This window comes from Aethalodelphis obliquidens, unplaced genomic scaffold, assembly GCF_003676395.1.
Source record: "Aethalodelphis obliquidens isolate GAN/ISIS:26980383/991018 unplaced genomic scaffold, ASM367639v1 scaffold12, whole genome shotgun sequence".
Taxonomy (NCBI): Eukaryota; Metazoa; Chordata; class Mammalia; order Artiodactyla; family Delphinidae; genus Aethalodelphis; species Aethalodelphis obliquidens.
This window is the reverse complement of record NW_020837956.1, coordinates 13,523,295-13,538,250: the sequence shown is the minus strand read 5'-3', so window position 1 is coordinate 13,538,250 and position 14,956 is coordinate 13,523,295. Positions and strand designations below refer to the sequence as shown.

General features: G+C 35.9%; 1 protein-coding gene across 2 annotated transcripts in view; it reads left to right on the top strand.

Annotated features, from left to right (window-relative positions):
* Positions 1–14,956, top strand: part of RMDN2 (regulator of microtubule dynamics 2) — a 68,467-nt gene that overhangs the window by 35,560 nt on the left and 17,951 nt on the right. For both annotated transcript variants that reach the window (XM_027113354.1, XM_027113355.1), the window contains 3 exons: positions 4,858–4,933; positions 5,825–5,902; positions 14,392–14,490. In XM_027113354.1, the coding sequence (XP_026969155.1) occupies positions 4,858–4,933; positions 5,825–5,902; positions 14,392–14,490 (253 nt within the window). The remainder of the gene's footprint in view (positions 1–4,857; positions 4,934–5,824; positions 5,903–14,391; positions 14,491–14,956) is intronic.

Genomic DNA, 14,956 nt, shown 5'->3' with positions numbered 1-14,956 from the left:
CAACTCAAAAGTGCAAACGATTTTTCCAAAGCAGACCTGTTCCTTTACACTGCCACCAGCAGGGGGAGCATCACTCACACACTCTCATCCTAAAACTTCCCTGGGCAGGAATCAGATAACATTTTTTATGTCCCCCAAACTCTAAAGGACATGCCAAAATAAGAATAGGTCTTTTGAAGCTGCCATCACTTAAAATGAGAAACAAGGCTACCCCCTTCCGTCTCGCATGAGAAGGTGAGAGGTGGAACCGAAGTACCCTAGTAGTTCTATTTGCAGAAATCCCCCTTCCAGGTCTCTCTCTGCTTCAGCGAACTCTTTGCCTTCTCTTATATAGCCTGGAGATGGGTGAAGGGCTAAGCCTAGCAGAACCTGTGAATCAGTTCACTAATGTGGGTAGTAGAGTGTCTTGCTTTAGGAGCCGGAGTATACCTAATAAAGTATTGTTCTGTGCCCTAGTGCCTCTGCCACAACTCTAGGAGAAAGCTAATTTTGCAAGTAACATCCTGGTAGGTATCTTTAAGGTCAGTTCTCCAGTATGTAAGGGTCTTGGCTATTATTTCTATAGCCAGCTTTACCTTCCTCACCTAATTTGCATAATACTGATAATAATAAATTAATGTGTTAAAGTACTTCTGTTCTTCCATTTTTAGTATAACTGTAATGAATTTATACTGATCAAGCTACACTTGCTTCATCTCTTTCGATAATGGAGATGTTTGGGTGTTGGTTAGCCAGATTTAGACGCAGAAAGAACACCGAAGCCCTACTCTTAACTCTGAGCCTCACCCTCCTCTTCCTCTGCTGTCCTCTTCCTTCTCCCATACAAACTTCTGCATCCATGGAGAATCACATTAAAAATGTACATTTGATGTTAACCCTCAATTTGAGGACACTTATCAGTGTGAACTTCCAAATTTCCATAAAGGAACAATGTTGAATCTTCTCTGAAGACTTCATAAGCACCTTAAACTTACCTTGTGAGGACAGATTATGCTTAACTCTTACTCAGTGGGCTTCCCAGCCTGTCTTCCACTAATCTGACCACTTCTCTTTTGTTCATCTCTTTTCACTTTTTGTTGTGTACTAATTGCCTTGTTTATAACTGTGGGATTTAACCCCGAGGGTGAATCTTATTCACAGACACACACAGAGTACTGATCCAATTGTGTTTCACATGATTTTTTATTCAGTATCAGTTTTTAATTAAAAAACAATTAAAGTCTGATCAGTTGCTAAAATTTAATAAATTCAAATGTCAATTTTTAAAATTTATTTCATTGAAATATAGTTGATTTACAACGTTGTATTAATTTCTGTTGTACAGCAATGTGATTTTATCTTAATTCATAAAATATATTATGATGTACCTACTGAATACAAGAATTCTCATTCAATTAAATACAGTAGTAGAGGTTTAGGGTGATGAAAAAAGAGAAATTAAGACTTTGACTTGAGAAGCAATGTGTGAAATTTAGGTTAACTGATTCTATAATTAATTGTAATAAAATGTCATGAAAATGTCTTATCCTGCTGGAATTTTTTTCAGTATGTTACGACTTTTTCTCATTCATTCAGCATAAATGACAAGACATGGCCTCTAGGCCAAATGCAGCTGCCTGCTTTTGTAAAGTTTTATTGGAGCACAGCCACACCTGTGCATTTGTACATAGCAATGAAGTTGAGCTGTTGTAACAGAGACTCTCTGATCCCACAACCTTAAATGTTTCCTACCTGGCCCTGCAGCGAAAATTTGCTGACCCATAGTTTACAGGGTTCTGTGATGGTTTATAAGCCTTCAGTTTGAAATAAAAGATGCAATCATTAGAAATAATTATCATAAAGCGTTGATATGGAGGGAATAATTGAAAAACAAATATTATTTTAAAGACTTGTTTTTCATCATCATCTTTTCCAAAATGAAATTGCTCTGTAACTTTCAGGCTACATAAGCTTTCTATATAATTCTGTCGTTTTCGTTGTACCAGCCTAAAATACTTCTAGAATCAAGAGAGCAGAATCACCAATGGATTTGCAGTTTGTTAGCCAAATAGGCCTGACCTTAATTATAAATAATGTCTTACATATTTGTTGTGCTCTACTGTTCACAAATTATATCCCCATGTCTTCTAGCATGTGATTCACAGAACAACCTGTTTCCATTTTATAGAAAGCAAGGCCGTCTGTGTGTGTGGTGCAGTATATGTGTGTCTGGTGTGGTGGTGTGATTAGTAACCAAGGGTCATACAATAAGTGGAAAAACAAAAACCAGATCTTATATTTGTATGTACTCAGTATTTCATCTATTATTTACTCTTCCTCTGCTTTTTCACAGTATAAATAGCATTGGTGCTAAATCAAAAATGCTACTGGGAAACTAATGGAGTTGTTTTAGTAGTTGTTTACTAGTTGTTGAGACAGGGATGTTTGTCAGTTATTAAAATATTCACTATAGATGCAAAGAAAATACAGAATTTTTGTCAACACATAGTTAGAACAACCTCTAGATGGAGATAATAGACCATATTGTGTGTTAATTTTCTTCATAGTTCCCATCAACCTGAGAGTTTACAAAATAAAATTTTAAATTACATTTTCCAAGATAAACAGTGTGAAAAACAACATGTACATGCAGATATAGGTGGGATTGATTGCCAGAAAAGAAATGATGATCCTTTGAGGAAAAGTGGTTCAGGTAAACTTTGAATTTATGACATGTAGGAAGATAAATAATACTTTAGACTTGAAAGAAGCAGACTTCAAAATGATTATGAAAAACATAAGACCCTGGTGACAGATTATTTATAAGGGAAAATGTACATATTTCATATAATGGTTTTCTTAAGTCACGTTTTTTTCTTTTTTCTTCTTCTTCACTCAGAGTAACTGGGAAAGAACATGCTGAGAGAGCTCTGTAAAAGCTAGAGACGTGCATAAGTTGTTCTGATTTTCAAAAAATAGAAGATTGATTCCACCACTATAGATCAGTGAACATAGAATCTTTTCCTTTGATTACAGCACAAATAGTTAGTTGGGTTTTCTGTGAGTGATGAAGTTCAAGCAGACTCAACAGATTTTTCTAAAAATGTGAGATGATCTGTTTTTTCTTTGCTAGTAGATAGAGTAGGGAAATTGAGCTAATATATCTGGATTTAAGGAAGGCTTTAAGGCAAGTTCACTCATAATATTCTTGGGGACAAGATGTTAAAATATGGGCAAGGTTCTTTGTTACCCGTGCTGGCAGAAGGGTTTGAGCCTCAATCATTCAAAAGAATAACTGTTGACAATACCATGATTCTAGAGTTCCAGGTCTAGATCTTAGACACTAGTGTGTTCAGTGATTTTTTTCAGTGGGTGAAGATGTGGAAGGTATGATTATAAATGTTGCAAGTGATGCAAAATTAGGAAGAACAGGGTGTATGATGGATGACTATAGTAATTAAAAGATTTTCACATGTTGAAAGAGATACTGAACAAGGTGAATTAAGAGGGATAAATATGGAAGGAGGGATGGAGAGGAAAATGTCAAAATTTGAGGACGTGAGGGAAAAACAGATGGAAATTAGAATGAAGCATGGAGTTTAGTTAACAATAATATATTAATATTGGTTCATTTTGAAAATTTTCAATATTGTATATCAATATTAGTACAGTTGTGATAAATGTATTGTAATAATTTAAGATAGTAATTTAAGTAGTATCTCCTAATCTAGGTAAGTTCTCAGATCATAATAGGTTGCTTTTGTCATAACTCTTGCTTCTACTGTTAGGAGATTATTGATTTTCTAATGAAAATTAAGAGGTCAAAAAAACTTATAACTGAAAAGTGGCCATTTTGTTGGTTGTGCATAAGTTGTGTGAATTATGTGATCTTTTGTGTTCAGGAATGGTCTAACTGTTCCAAATTAAGAAAACTGTTCACTTCAGTTTTTTATTTGAAAGTTATGTGTATCCACAGAAACAATCAAGATAAATAACACCCAAAATTACATTTTTCATTTCAGTTATGACAATGCAAGTGAAAATTAAGACCTACTTTTGAATTATTTAGGTAAATGAATATTTTACCTCAGACAGAAACACTCTGAATACTTTTGCACAGACAGAAACAGTCTGAATGTAAAAAGTAATATGTGCCCAATTTTTAGAGGAAGCAAGTTGCTGAACAAATATTGTGCCCAATTTTTAGAGGAAACAAGTTGCTGAACAAATATTATACATAATTTATAGTCAAATATTTATTTATGTAAATTTTGTATTCCCAAGGGAAAAAAAGTAAAGAATCCATGGGATGCACTCTTCTAGTAATGACTGCAGTGTCTCCAAGGAAGGATTGAAGGACATGGGGAATTTTTGAAAAAACATATTCTAAAATTACCTTTGATTTTAGTATTTGTTTTTAGTCATGATATTTATTTTAATTTTCAAATGACATTAAGGGAGCCTTGAACTTTTTATTTTTACGAAAGAGAAGCAGGAATCTGTTGACACAATGTATTTTTCAGTTTAATACTTATGTGAATAGACTCTTCTGAGGGTCTCTTTGTGACTCTGATGTTGATGAAGGTGATGGCAGCAGCTAATCTTTCTTGGAACTCACTCCAGGCCAGACACTATTGTAAGCGATTACGTTTTAGATATTTTACCCTCATAGCACACATATGAGATAGATGGTGTTAGTATCCCCAGGTTTTGCTGAGGAAACTGGCCTCATGTTAATGTCAAACATTGGTTATTTATTCATCTATATGAATACTTTTGTTAAATATTAATGAATGGTTTAGAGATTTTTTTTAATGTTAAATTTCATGGTATTTGATTAAAAGTTTACACAATGTCCACTGTTTTTATCCTTTTCAGGTATGCGGTTTTGTGTGGCTATGTATCTGAGTTTGAGGGCTTACAAAACAAAATTAACTATGGATATCGCTTCAAGGTATTTCTTGATATTAAAAATGTTTTACTCTAGCTGTATGTTCCATTCACAAGTATAAATCAAATTATTCAATAGACTTATCTCTAGGAATTTATCTTTTTTACTTAAATAAAATGACAGTCTTTAAATAGTACTGTGCCAAAAAAGAAACAAACTCTTTGGGTGATTAAGGATTATTATTATTATTATAGATCCTGAAGGAGGTCACATAGTAGATGAGTATTATTTTTTTAAAGGTAGAGGCTTAGCCTTTTAGTCATGAGCACACTAACATCATAAACATGGCTGGCACTAATTAGTTAACATTTAATACATATTGATTTGCTGGTAGGAGTAGAATTCAATCTAGGGCTTAAATTTGCCATGATAGAGGAATAAAATAAGTAATGCACATACTCATTATTTATCATGTGCCTGTAGTTGTAATCATTCAGTAAATAACCCCTCAGGGTCAATAATTTTAGGAATGGGCAGAGAGTTCTTTGTTTTCCAGCTCCCTATAACCATTTGACAATGTCAGGGGAGTAGATTCTTCTATCACCTAGTTCTGCTATTCTTTTCTCCATTATACCCACATCAGATGACATTTGTAAGTTTGCCTCTCAATCAGTAAGTATTAGGTAGGCAAGTCATGGGCAGACAAAAATGTGACTTGGATGTTTTCTATTTTTAAGGTGATGTTTTCTGTAGCCTTATTTAATCATAATCACAGTTCTGGTTCTAGTTGTGAGTATTTTGATGATTGAGTTATTGAGAAGCTTAATTGTATTAATAATAAAGATTGAGGAGGGAGACAAAACAACATTATAAAGTCCCTTTGAATTTACTAGGCAGAGTTCTACTCAACACCACCTGAAACTTGGGAGATATTTCTTTTGGATTTTCTTTCAGGAGCATCTAGATAAAGCAATCGAATTTTTACCTGAAGAACCCTTTTTGTATTACCTCAAGGGAAGATACTGTTACACTGTAAGTTGAAAGCTTTTATCTGTAAAGCTTATTTGAATATATTCTGATTATATGATCTATTTTCAGTGACTTATTCTTTTATTGTTTTACCTAGTGCCTACTATAGAGAAAATGATGAAATCAGTACATATTTTGAGTTTATAAATTTATATATTTTATAATTATATACTGAATTACACACAATATATGATTTTATAAATGCATGTATTTTTTTCTTTACTGCCTTTCCATTTCCCCTTGCGGCAGTCACACTGTCTCCCTTTAAATGTGCTTTCTCTCAGATGGTGACCAGCCACCAGTATCCATGCCCCCTGTATTGGTGCACTGCTCTGTTTTGTGGGAGAACTTTTTTCCTTTATCAGAGTTTATTACACATAAATTATGTGCTTGCTGTCCTTTTCTTCAAGAAACTTTATTTAGAAGGGGACATAAGACATATAGAAATAAATAAAGGCAGCTGGTGAGTCTAAGACCCAATGTGTTAAATGACACCTGTTTATGGAAAGTTAACAGAATGTGAAAATATATCATAACAGCTACATTAAAAACTTATCCTGAAGAGAACTGCTCTTTCTGAATGAGAAAATTGGGATAGGCAAAATAGGAAGCTTTTTAATTGTGGCTTGTAGAGGATTAGGGATGAAGCAGGAGGTTTGCTTTTACTGAACACCTGCTATATATGTCAGATGTGCATTTTATATTTTATATTTCTTATCACATTTCATCCTTTTAACAACCCTGTAAGCAGTTTTTATTATGCCAGTTTTAAATCTGAGTCTTCATGAAGGTAGGGGACTTCCCTAAGATTTAAAAACCATTGACCCAACCTCATGAGTCTGGAACTTGAATGTACACTATACAGTTAGGCTTAAAAAGCCCAAGAAGGAAATTTAAATTCCAAATGGAACCTGATCTTCATGCCATAGACAAATGGTAGAAGGTAATACTAATCTTTCCTGGAGGATTGTACTATCACACACAAGCCGTAGAACATTCTTGCAGAGTTGAGCTCACAGTGAAAAATAATAGAATATATACAAAGAAACAAGCCATCATAGATGACAGTCAAAAGAAACAAAAAAAGAGAACAGAAGTAGATCTGAAAGGACTTCAGATTTTGGAAACATGGAATACAGAATATTAAACAGCTACCTACATAATGTGTTTTTAAAACTAAAATGAATTAGGGGAAAAATGGGTGAGGAGCATGAGACTACAAAAATGACCAGGTAGATTTCAAACAATGGAACAATTTTTGATATAAAAAGTATATTATTTGTCATTAAAAGAAAACTCAATGGAAAGATTTGGTAGTAGATAGGCCCCACTAAAGAGAAAATTAACAAACTTTAAGACAAATCAGAAAATGTTGCCTGGAAGCAGCACAGAGGAACAAAGAGATAGAAAATATGAAGGAGAGATAAAAAGACATGGAAGGGAAGTAAGGATACCACGTAGTGGTGAATTTTTATCTCCTTCTTTTGGTAATTAATAGAACAAAAGACAAAAAAAGCATGTAAAAAATATGTAAAACATTGATTGGAGCCTTACATTTAATAACCTTGATCTAATAAAATAGATGAAAATATGTATCTAGCCATTAGAAGATACACATTTTCAAGCATATGTTGAATGTTTACAAAACTGACCATATATGAGGTCATGAAGCAAGTCTTAATAAATTTCAAAGAATTGATATCCTGTAGGTTTTCTGATCATAATGCAATTGTAATAGAAATTCAGAAACAAAACAGCTTAAAAACCATAAATCTTGAATTAGAAATAATAGGACATGACAATAAAATAAGATGCCATTTTATACCTACTCATTTGATAAAATTTTAAATTATCAGCATGAGATGTAAAAATATGGAGCAACAGGAATTCTTACATTGTTGTGGGAACACAAATCAGCACAACCATCTCGGAAACAATTGGGTATTATCTCTGAAATTTGATTGTCTACCATATGACAATGGTGCCTACCCTAGAGAAACTCTTGCAAAAGTGCTTTAGAAGGCATGTACAAGAATGCGTTTAGCAGTCTTGTTTCTAAGAGCAAAAAATGGAAAAGTCCCAAATATCCACTGAAAAAAGAGTGGATGGCTGAACCAAGATGGCGGAGTAGAAGGACGTGCTCTCACTCCCTCTTGTGAGAACACCAGAATCACAACTAGCTGCTGGACAATGATTGACAGGAAGACACTGGAACTCACCAGAAAAGATACCCCACATCCAAAGACAAAGGAGAAGCCACAATGAGAATGTATGAGGGGCGCAATCACAGTAAAATCAAATCCCATAACTGCTGGGTGGGTGACTCAGAGACTGGAGAACACTTATACCACAGAAGTCCACCCACTGGAGTTAAGGTTCTGAGCCCCACGTCAGGCTTCCCAACCTGGGGGTCCAGCAATGAGAGGAGGAATTCCTAGAGAATCAGACTTTGAAGGCTAGTGGGATTTGATTGCAGGACTTCAACAGGACTGGAGGAAACAGAGACTCCACTCTTGAAGGACACACACAAAGTAGTGTGCGCATCAGGACCCAGGGGAAGGAGCAGTGACCCCAGGGGAGACTGAACCAGACCTACCTGCTAGTGTTGGAGGGTCTCCTGCAGAGGCGGGGGGGTGGTGGTGGCTGTGGCTCACCGTGGGGACAAGGACACTGGCAGCAGAAGTTCTGAGAAGTACTCCTTGGCATGAGCCCTCCCAGAGTCTGCCATTAGCCCCACCAAACAGCCCAGGTAGGCTCCAATGTTGGGTTGCCTCAGGCCAAACAACCAAGTGGGAGGGAACCCAGCCCCACCCAGCAGCAGTCAAGCTTATTAAAGTTTTACTGAGCTCTGCCCACCAGAGAAACAGTCAGCTCTACCCACCAGCAGTCCCTCCCATCAGGAAACTTGCACAAGCCTCTTACATAGCCTCATCCACCAGAGGACAGACAGCAGAAGCAAGAAGAACTACAATCCTGCAGCCTGTGAGAAAAAACTACACTCACAGAAAGATAGACAAGACAAAAAGGCAGAGGGCTAGGTACCAGATGAAGGAACAAGATAAAACCCCAGAAAACAAACTAAATGAAGTGGAGATAGGCAACCTTCCAGAAAAATAATTCAGAATAATGATAGTGAAGGTGATCCAGGACCCCGGAAAAAGAATGGAGGCAAAGGTTGAGAAGATGCAAGAAATGTTTAACACAGACCTAGAAGAATTAAAGAACAAACAAACAGAGATGAACAATGCAATAACTGAAATGAAAACTACACTAGAAGGAATCAATAACAGAATAACTGAGGCAGAAGAACGGATAAGTGACCTGGAAGACAGGATGGTGGAATTCACTGCTGCGGAACAGAATAAAGAAAAAAGAATGAAAAGAAATGAAGGCAGCCTAAGAAATCTCTGGAACAACATTAAACGCAACAACATTCGCACTATAGGGGTCCCAGAAGGAGAGGAGAGAGAGAAAGGACCAGAGAAAATATTTGAAGAGATTATAGTCGAAAACTTCCCTAATATGGGAAAGGAAATAGCCACCCAAGGCCAGGAAGCACAGAGTCCCATACAGGATAAACCCAAGGAGAAACATGACGAGACACATAGTAATCAAATTGGCAAAAATTAAAGACAAAAATTATTGAAAGCAGCAAGGGAAAAACAACAAATAACATACAAGGGAACTCCCATAATGTTAACAGCTGATTTCTCAGCAGAAACTCTACAAGCCAGAAGGGAGTGGCATGATATACTTAAAGTGATGAAAGGGAAGAACCTACAATCAAAATTACTCTACCTGGCAAGGATCTCATTCAGATTCAAGGGAGAAATCAAAAGCTTTACAGACAAGCAAAAGCTAAGAGAATTCAGCACCACCAAACCAGCTCTACAACAAATGCTACAGGAACTTCTCTAAGTGGGAAACACAGTCTAAAATAGACTTTAAAATAAAGAATGTTACAAGAGACAAGGAAGGACACTACATAATGATCAAGGGATCAATCCAAGAAGAAGATATAATAATTATAAATATATATGCACCCAACATAGGAGCACCTCAATACATAAGGCAACTGCTAACAGCTATAAAGAGGAAATCGACAGTAACACAATAATAGTGGGGGACTTTAACACCTCACTTACACCAATGGACAGATCATCCAAAATGAAAATAAATAAGGAAACAGAAGCTTTAAATGACACAATAGACCAGATAGGTTTAATTGATATTTATAGGACATTCCATACAAACACAGCAGATTACACTCTTCTCAAGTGTACACGGAACATTCTCCAGGATAGATCACATCTTGGGTCACAAATCAAGCCTCAGTAAATTTAAGAAAATTGAAATCATGTCAACCATCTTTTCTGACCACAATGCTATGAGATTAGAAATCAATTACAGGGAAAAACACGTAAAAAACACAAACACATGGAGGCTAAACAATACATTACTAAATAACCAAGCGATCACTGAAGAAATCAAAGAGGAAATCAAAAAATACCTACAGACAAATGACTGAAAACACGACGATCCAAAACCTATGGGATGCTGCAAAAGCAGTTCTAAGAGGGAAGTTTAGAGCTATACAAGCCTACCTCAAGAAACAAGAAAAATCTCAAATAAACAATCTAACCTTACACCTAAAGGAACTAGAGAAAGAAGAACAAACAAAATCCAAAGTTTGCAGAACGAAAGAAATCATAAAGATCAGAGCAGAAATAAATGAAATAGAAACAAAGAAAACAATAGCAAAGATCAATAAAACTAAAAGCTGGTTCTTTGAGAAGATAAACAAAATTGATAAACCATTAGCCAGACTCATCAAGAAAAAGAGGGAGAGGACCCAAATCAATAAAATTAGAAATGAAAAAGAAGTTACAACAGACACCACAGAAATACAAAGCATCCTGAGAGACTACTACAAGCAACTCTATACCAATAAAATGGACAACCTGGAAGAAATGGACAAATTCTCAGAAAGGTATAACCTTCCAAGACTGAACAAGGAAGAAATAGAAAATATGAACAGACCAATCACAAGTAATGAAATTGAAACTGTGATTAAAAATCTTCCAACAAACAAAAGTCCAGGACCAGATGGCCTCACAGGTGAATTCTGTCAAACATTTAGAGAAGAGCTAACACCCATCCTTCTCAAACTCTTCCAAAAACTTGCGGAGGAAGGAACACTCCCAAACTCATTCTATGAGGCCACCATCACCCTGATACCAAAACCAGACAAAGATACTACAAAAAAAGAAAATTACAGACCAATATCACTGATGAATATAGATGCAAAAATCCTCAACGAAATACTAGCAAACAGAATCCAACAACACATTAAAAGGATCATACACCATGATCAAGTGGGATTTATCCCAGAGATGCAAGGATTCTTCAATATATGCAAATCAATCAATGTGATACACCATATTAGCAAATTGAAGAATAAAAAACATATGATCATCTCAATAGATGCAGAAAAAGCTTTTGACAAAATTCAACACCCATTTCTGATAAAAACTCTCCAGAAAGTGGGCATAGAGGGAACCTACCTTAACATAATAAAGGCCATATACGACAAACCCACAGCAAACATCATTCTCAATGGTGAAAAACTGAAAGCATTTACTCTAAGATCAGGAAGAAGACAAGGATGTCCACTCTCACCACTCTTATTCAACATAGTTTTGGAAGTCCTAGCCACGACAATCAGAGAAGAAAAAGAAATAAAAGGAATACAAATTGGAAAAGAAGTAAAACTGTCACTTTTGCAGATGACATGATACTATACATAGAGAATCGTAAAGATGCCACCAGAAAACTACTAGAGTTAATCAATGAATTTGGTAAAGTTGCAGGATGCAAAATTAATGCACAGAAATCTCTTGCTTCCTATACACTAATGATGAAAAATCTGAAAGAGAAATTAAGGAAACAATCCCATTTACCACTGCAACAAAAAGAATAAAATACCTAGGAATAAACCTACCTAGGGAGACAAAAGACCTGTATGCAGAAGCTAAGACACTGATGAAAGAAATTAAAGATGATACCAACAGATGAAGAGATATACCATGTTCTTGGATTGGAAGAATCAATATTGTGAAAATGACTATACTACCCAAAGCAATCTACAGATTCAATGCAATCCCTATCAAATTACCAATGGCATTTTTTATGGAACTAGAACAAAAAATCTTAAAATTTGTATGGAGACACAAAAGACCCTGAAGAGCCAAAGCAGTCTTGAGGGAAAAAAACAGAGCTGGAGGAATCAGACTCCCTGACTTCAGACTATACTACAAAGCTACAGTAATCAAGACAATATGGTACTGGCACAAAAACAGAAACATAGATCAATGGAACAAGATAGAAAGCCCAGAGATAAACCCACGCACCTACAGTCAACTAATATATGACAAAGGAGGCAAGGATATACAATGGAGAAAAATACAGTCTCTTCAATAAGTGGTGCTGAGAAAACTGGACAGCTACATGTAAAAGAATGGAATTAGAACACTCCCTAACACCATACACAAAAATAAACTCAAAATAGATTAGAGACCTAAATGTAAGACCAGACACTATAAAACTCTTAGAGGAAAACATAGGAAGAACACTCTTTGACATAAATCACAGCAAGATCTTTTTTGATCCACCTCCTAGAGTAATGGAAATAAAAACAAAAGTAAACAAATGGGACCTAAAGGAACTTCAAAGCTTTTGCACAGCAAAGGAAACCACAAACAAGACGAAAATACAACCCTCAGAACGGGAGAAAATATTTGCAAACGAATCAACAGACAAAGGATTAATCTCCAAAATATATAAACAGCTCATGCAGCTCAATATTAAAAAAACAAACAACCCAATCCAAAAAATGGGCAGAAGACCTAAATAGACAACTCTGGAATATCTCAGAGTTGTTTAAGTGACTGAACTTCAGTTACTCTCATCAATCTGGATGATATCTTAAAACTATAATGCTAAGTGAAAACAATAAGTCAAAGAAGGAAATAAACAACATATCTTTTTTTTCAAGTTCAAAAAAAGAAAAATAAGCATAGCAATAAATTAACATTATACAGAAAAGCGAGGGAATAATTTGGGGGGATCGTATTTTCTTTGAAGTATAGTTGACTTACAATATTATCTTAGTTTCAGGTGTAGAACGTAGTGAACATAGTTTTTATAGATTATACCCCATTGAAAGTTATAAAATATTGGCTATGTTCCCTGTGCTGTACAGTGTATCCGTGTAGCTTATTTATGTTATATATAGTAGTTTGTACCTCTTTTCTTTTTTTATTGAGCTAAAGTTGATGTACAATATTATGTCAGTTTCAGGTGTACAAGATAGTAATTCACAATTTTTAAAGGTTACACTCCATGTATAGTTATTATAAAATATTGATGGAATAATTTTTTTTAAATAGAGGTTAATGGCTACCTAGAACCCTAGAAGATGGGATTAGGAAGGAAGACACTTGATGGCATTGGGAGAGCATAGTACCCTTTTAAGAATTCATTTCTGAATCTTTTTAAAAAATAATTAATTAATTAATTAATTTGGTTGCACTGGGTCTTAGTTGTGGCCAGCAGGCTCCTTAGTTGCAACTCTCAGGCTCCTCAGTTGTGGCTCACCAGCTTCTTAGTTGTAGCACGTGTGCTCCTTAGTTGCGGCTTGCTGGCTCCTTAGGTGCAGCACCTGGACTCCTTAGTTGTGGCAGGTGGGCTCCTCAGTTGTGGTTCACCAGGTCCTTAGTTGTGGCATGAGAACTCTTAGTTACGGCATGCATGTGGGATCTAGTTCCCTGACCAGGAATCAAAGCTGGACCCCCTGCATTGGAAGTGTGGAGTCTTAACCACTGTACCACCAGGGAAGTCCCCTGAATCCTTTTAATCTTTTATGTTATATATCTATTATTCATATTTGGGAAAAGTGAAAAAATTTAAAAAGAAAGCAAAAAACAAATGGTAATATGAGGTTTAATTTTGGTGTTCATCGGGTTTAAAAAAAATTATCCTGAGTTATAAATATTTATACCGGGCCCTCACTGTACACTCCTCGTGGGTTAAGGATCCTCGTTCTGTTTACATTTCTGAGATGCTGCATTCTGGGTCAGGTTGGCAGCATGGAAAAGGTGGCAAGAGAGCAAAGGTAGGGTCTTGTAGCTACTACACCCTGTGCAAAGAAATACTATGCGTCATCTCAGGATCAAGAAGCACATGAACAAAGAGGATCAGCGTTAATCCCCACCCCCACCCCGTTTTTCCCTCATTGGACACAAACCTTATGAGTATTTCAAATTGGTTTGGTAACCAGTGCTTTTAGAGCTCACAGTTTGTTAGAATTATGAAAAAAGGAAGGCAAAATATTAATACCATAAAGGTGATATCTCACACTCATCTAACTGGGGAGAGATTATTCATTCAAAAGGTGAACAACTTTCTAAGAGTGATTTGCTCTATATTTGCAGGTCTCAAAACTGAGCTGGATTGAGAAAAAAATGGCTGCTACTCTGTTTGGGAAAATACCATCTGCAACTGTACAAGAAGCTTTGCAAAATTTCCTTAAGGTACATTTTGTCTATCCATTATTTCAGTGTCAAACTGGCTCCTATCTGCACCAGGCTCTCCTACTCTTGCTGTCAAGGAAATCTTTCTCTTCTCCATTTGTTGATTTCTAACTGTAAGCCCAGATTGAGTCCTCATTTTGGCATGTCCAAACTACTTCTTAGATCATAGTTATTCCCTAGGTCCTGGGTGTGGCAGCCCTTACTGCCAAATCCAGTGTAGCTTTCCAGGTCGTGTGAATATGTGCAAAAGCATTCATGCCCTGATTATTAGACTTGGTCCTAAATACTCCTCATTATCCTAATATAGAACCAGTTTCATCTTAAAGAACTAAGAGTTTCCAAGAAGGGGAGTTATTTAAAAAGTCACTCTATGAATCGCAGACAGTTCTATGGAACATTTGTGGGGCATCAGACCAAACCAGTATTTTCATTCCTGTCTTAAAATGTACAATTGCTATGCTGATAA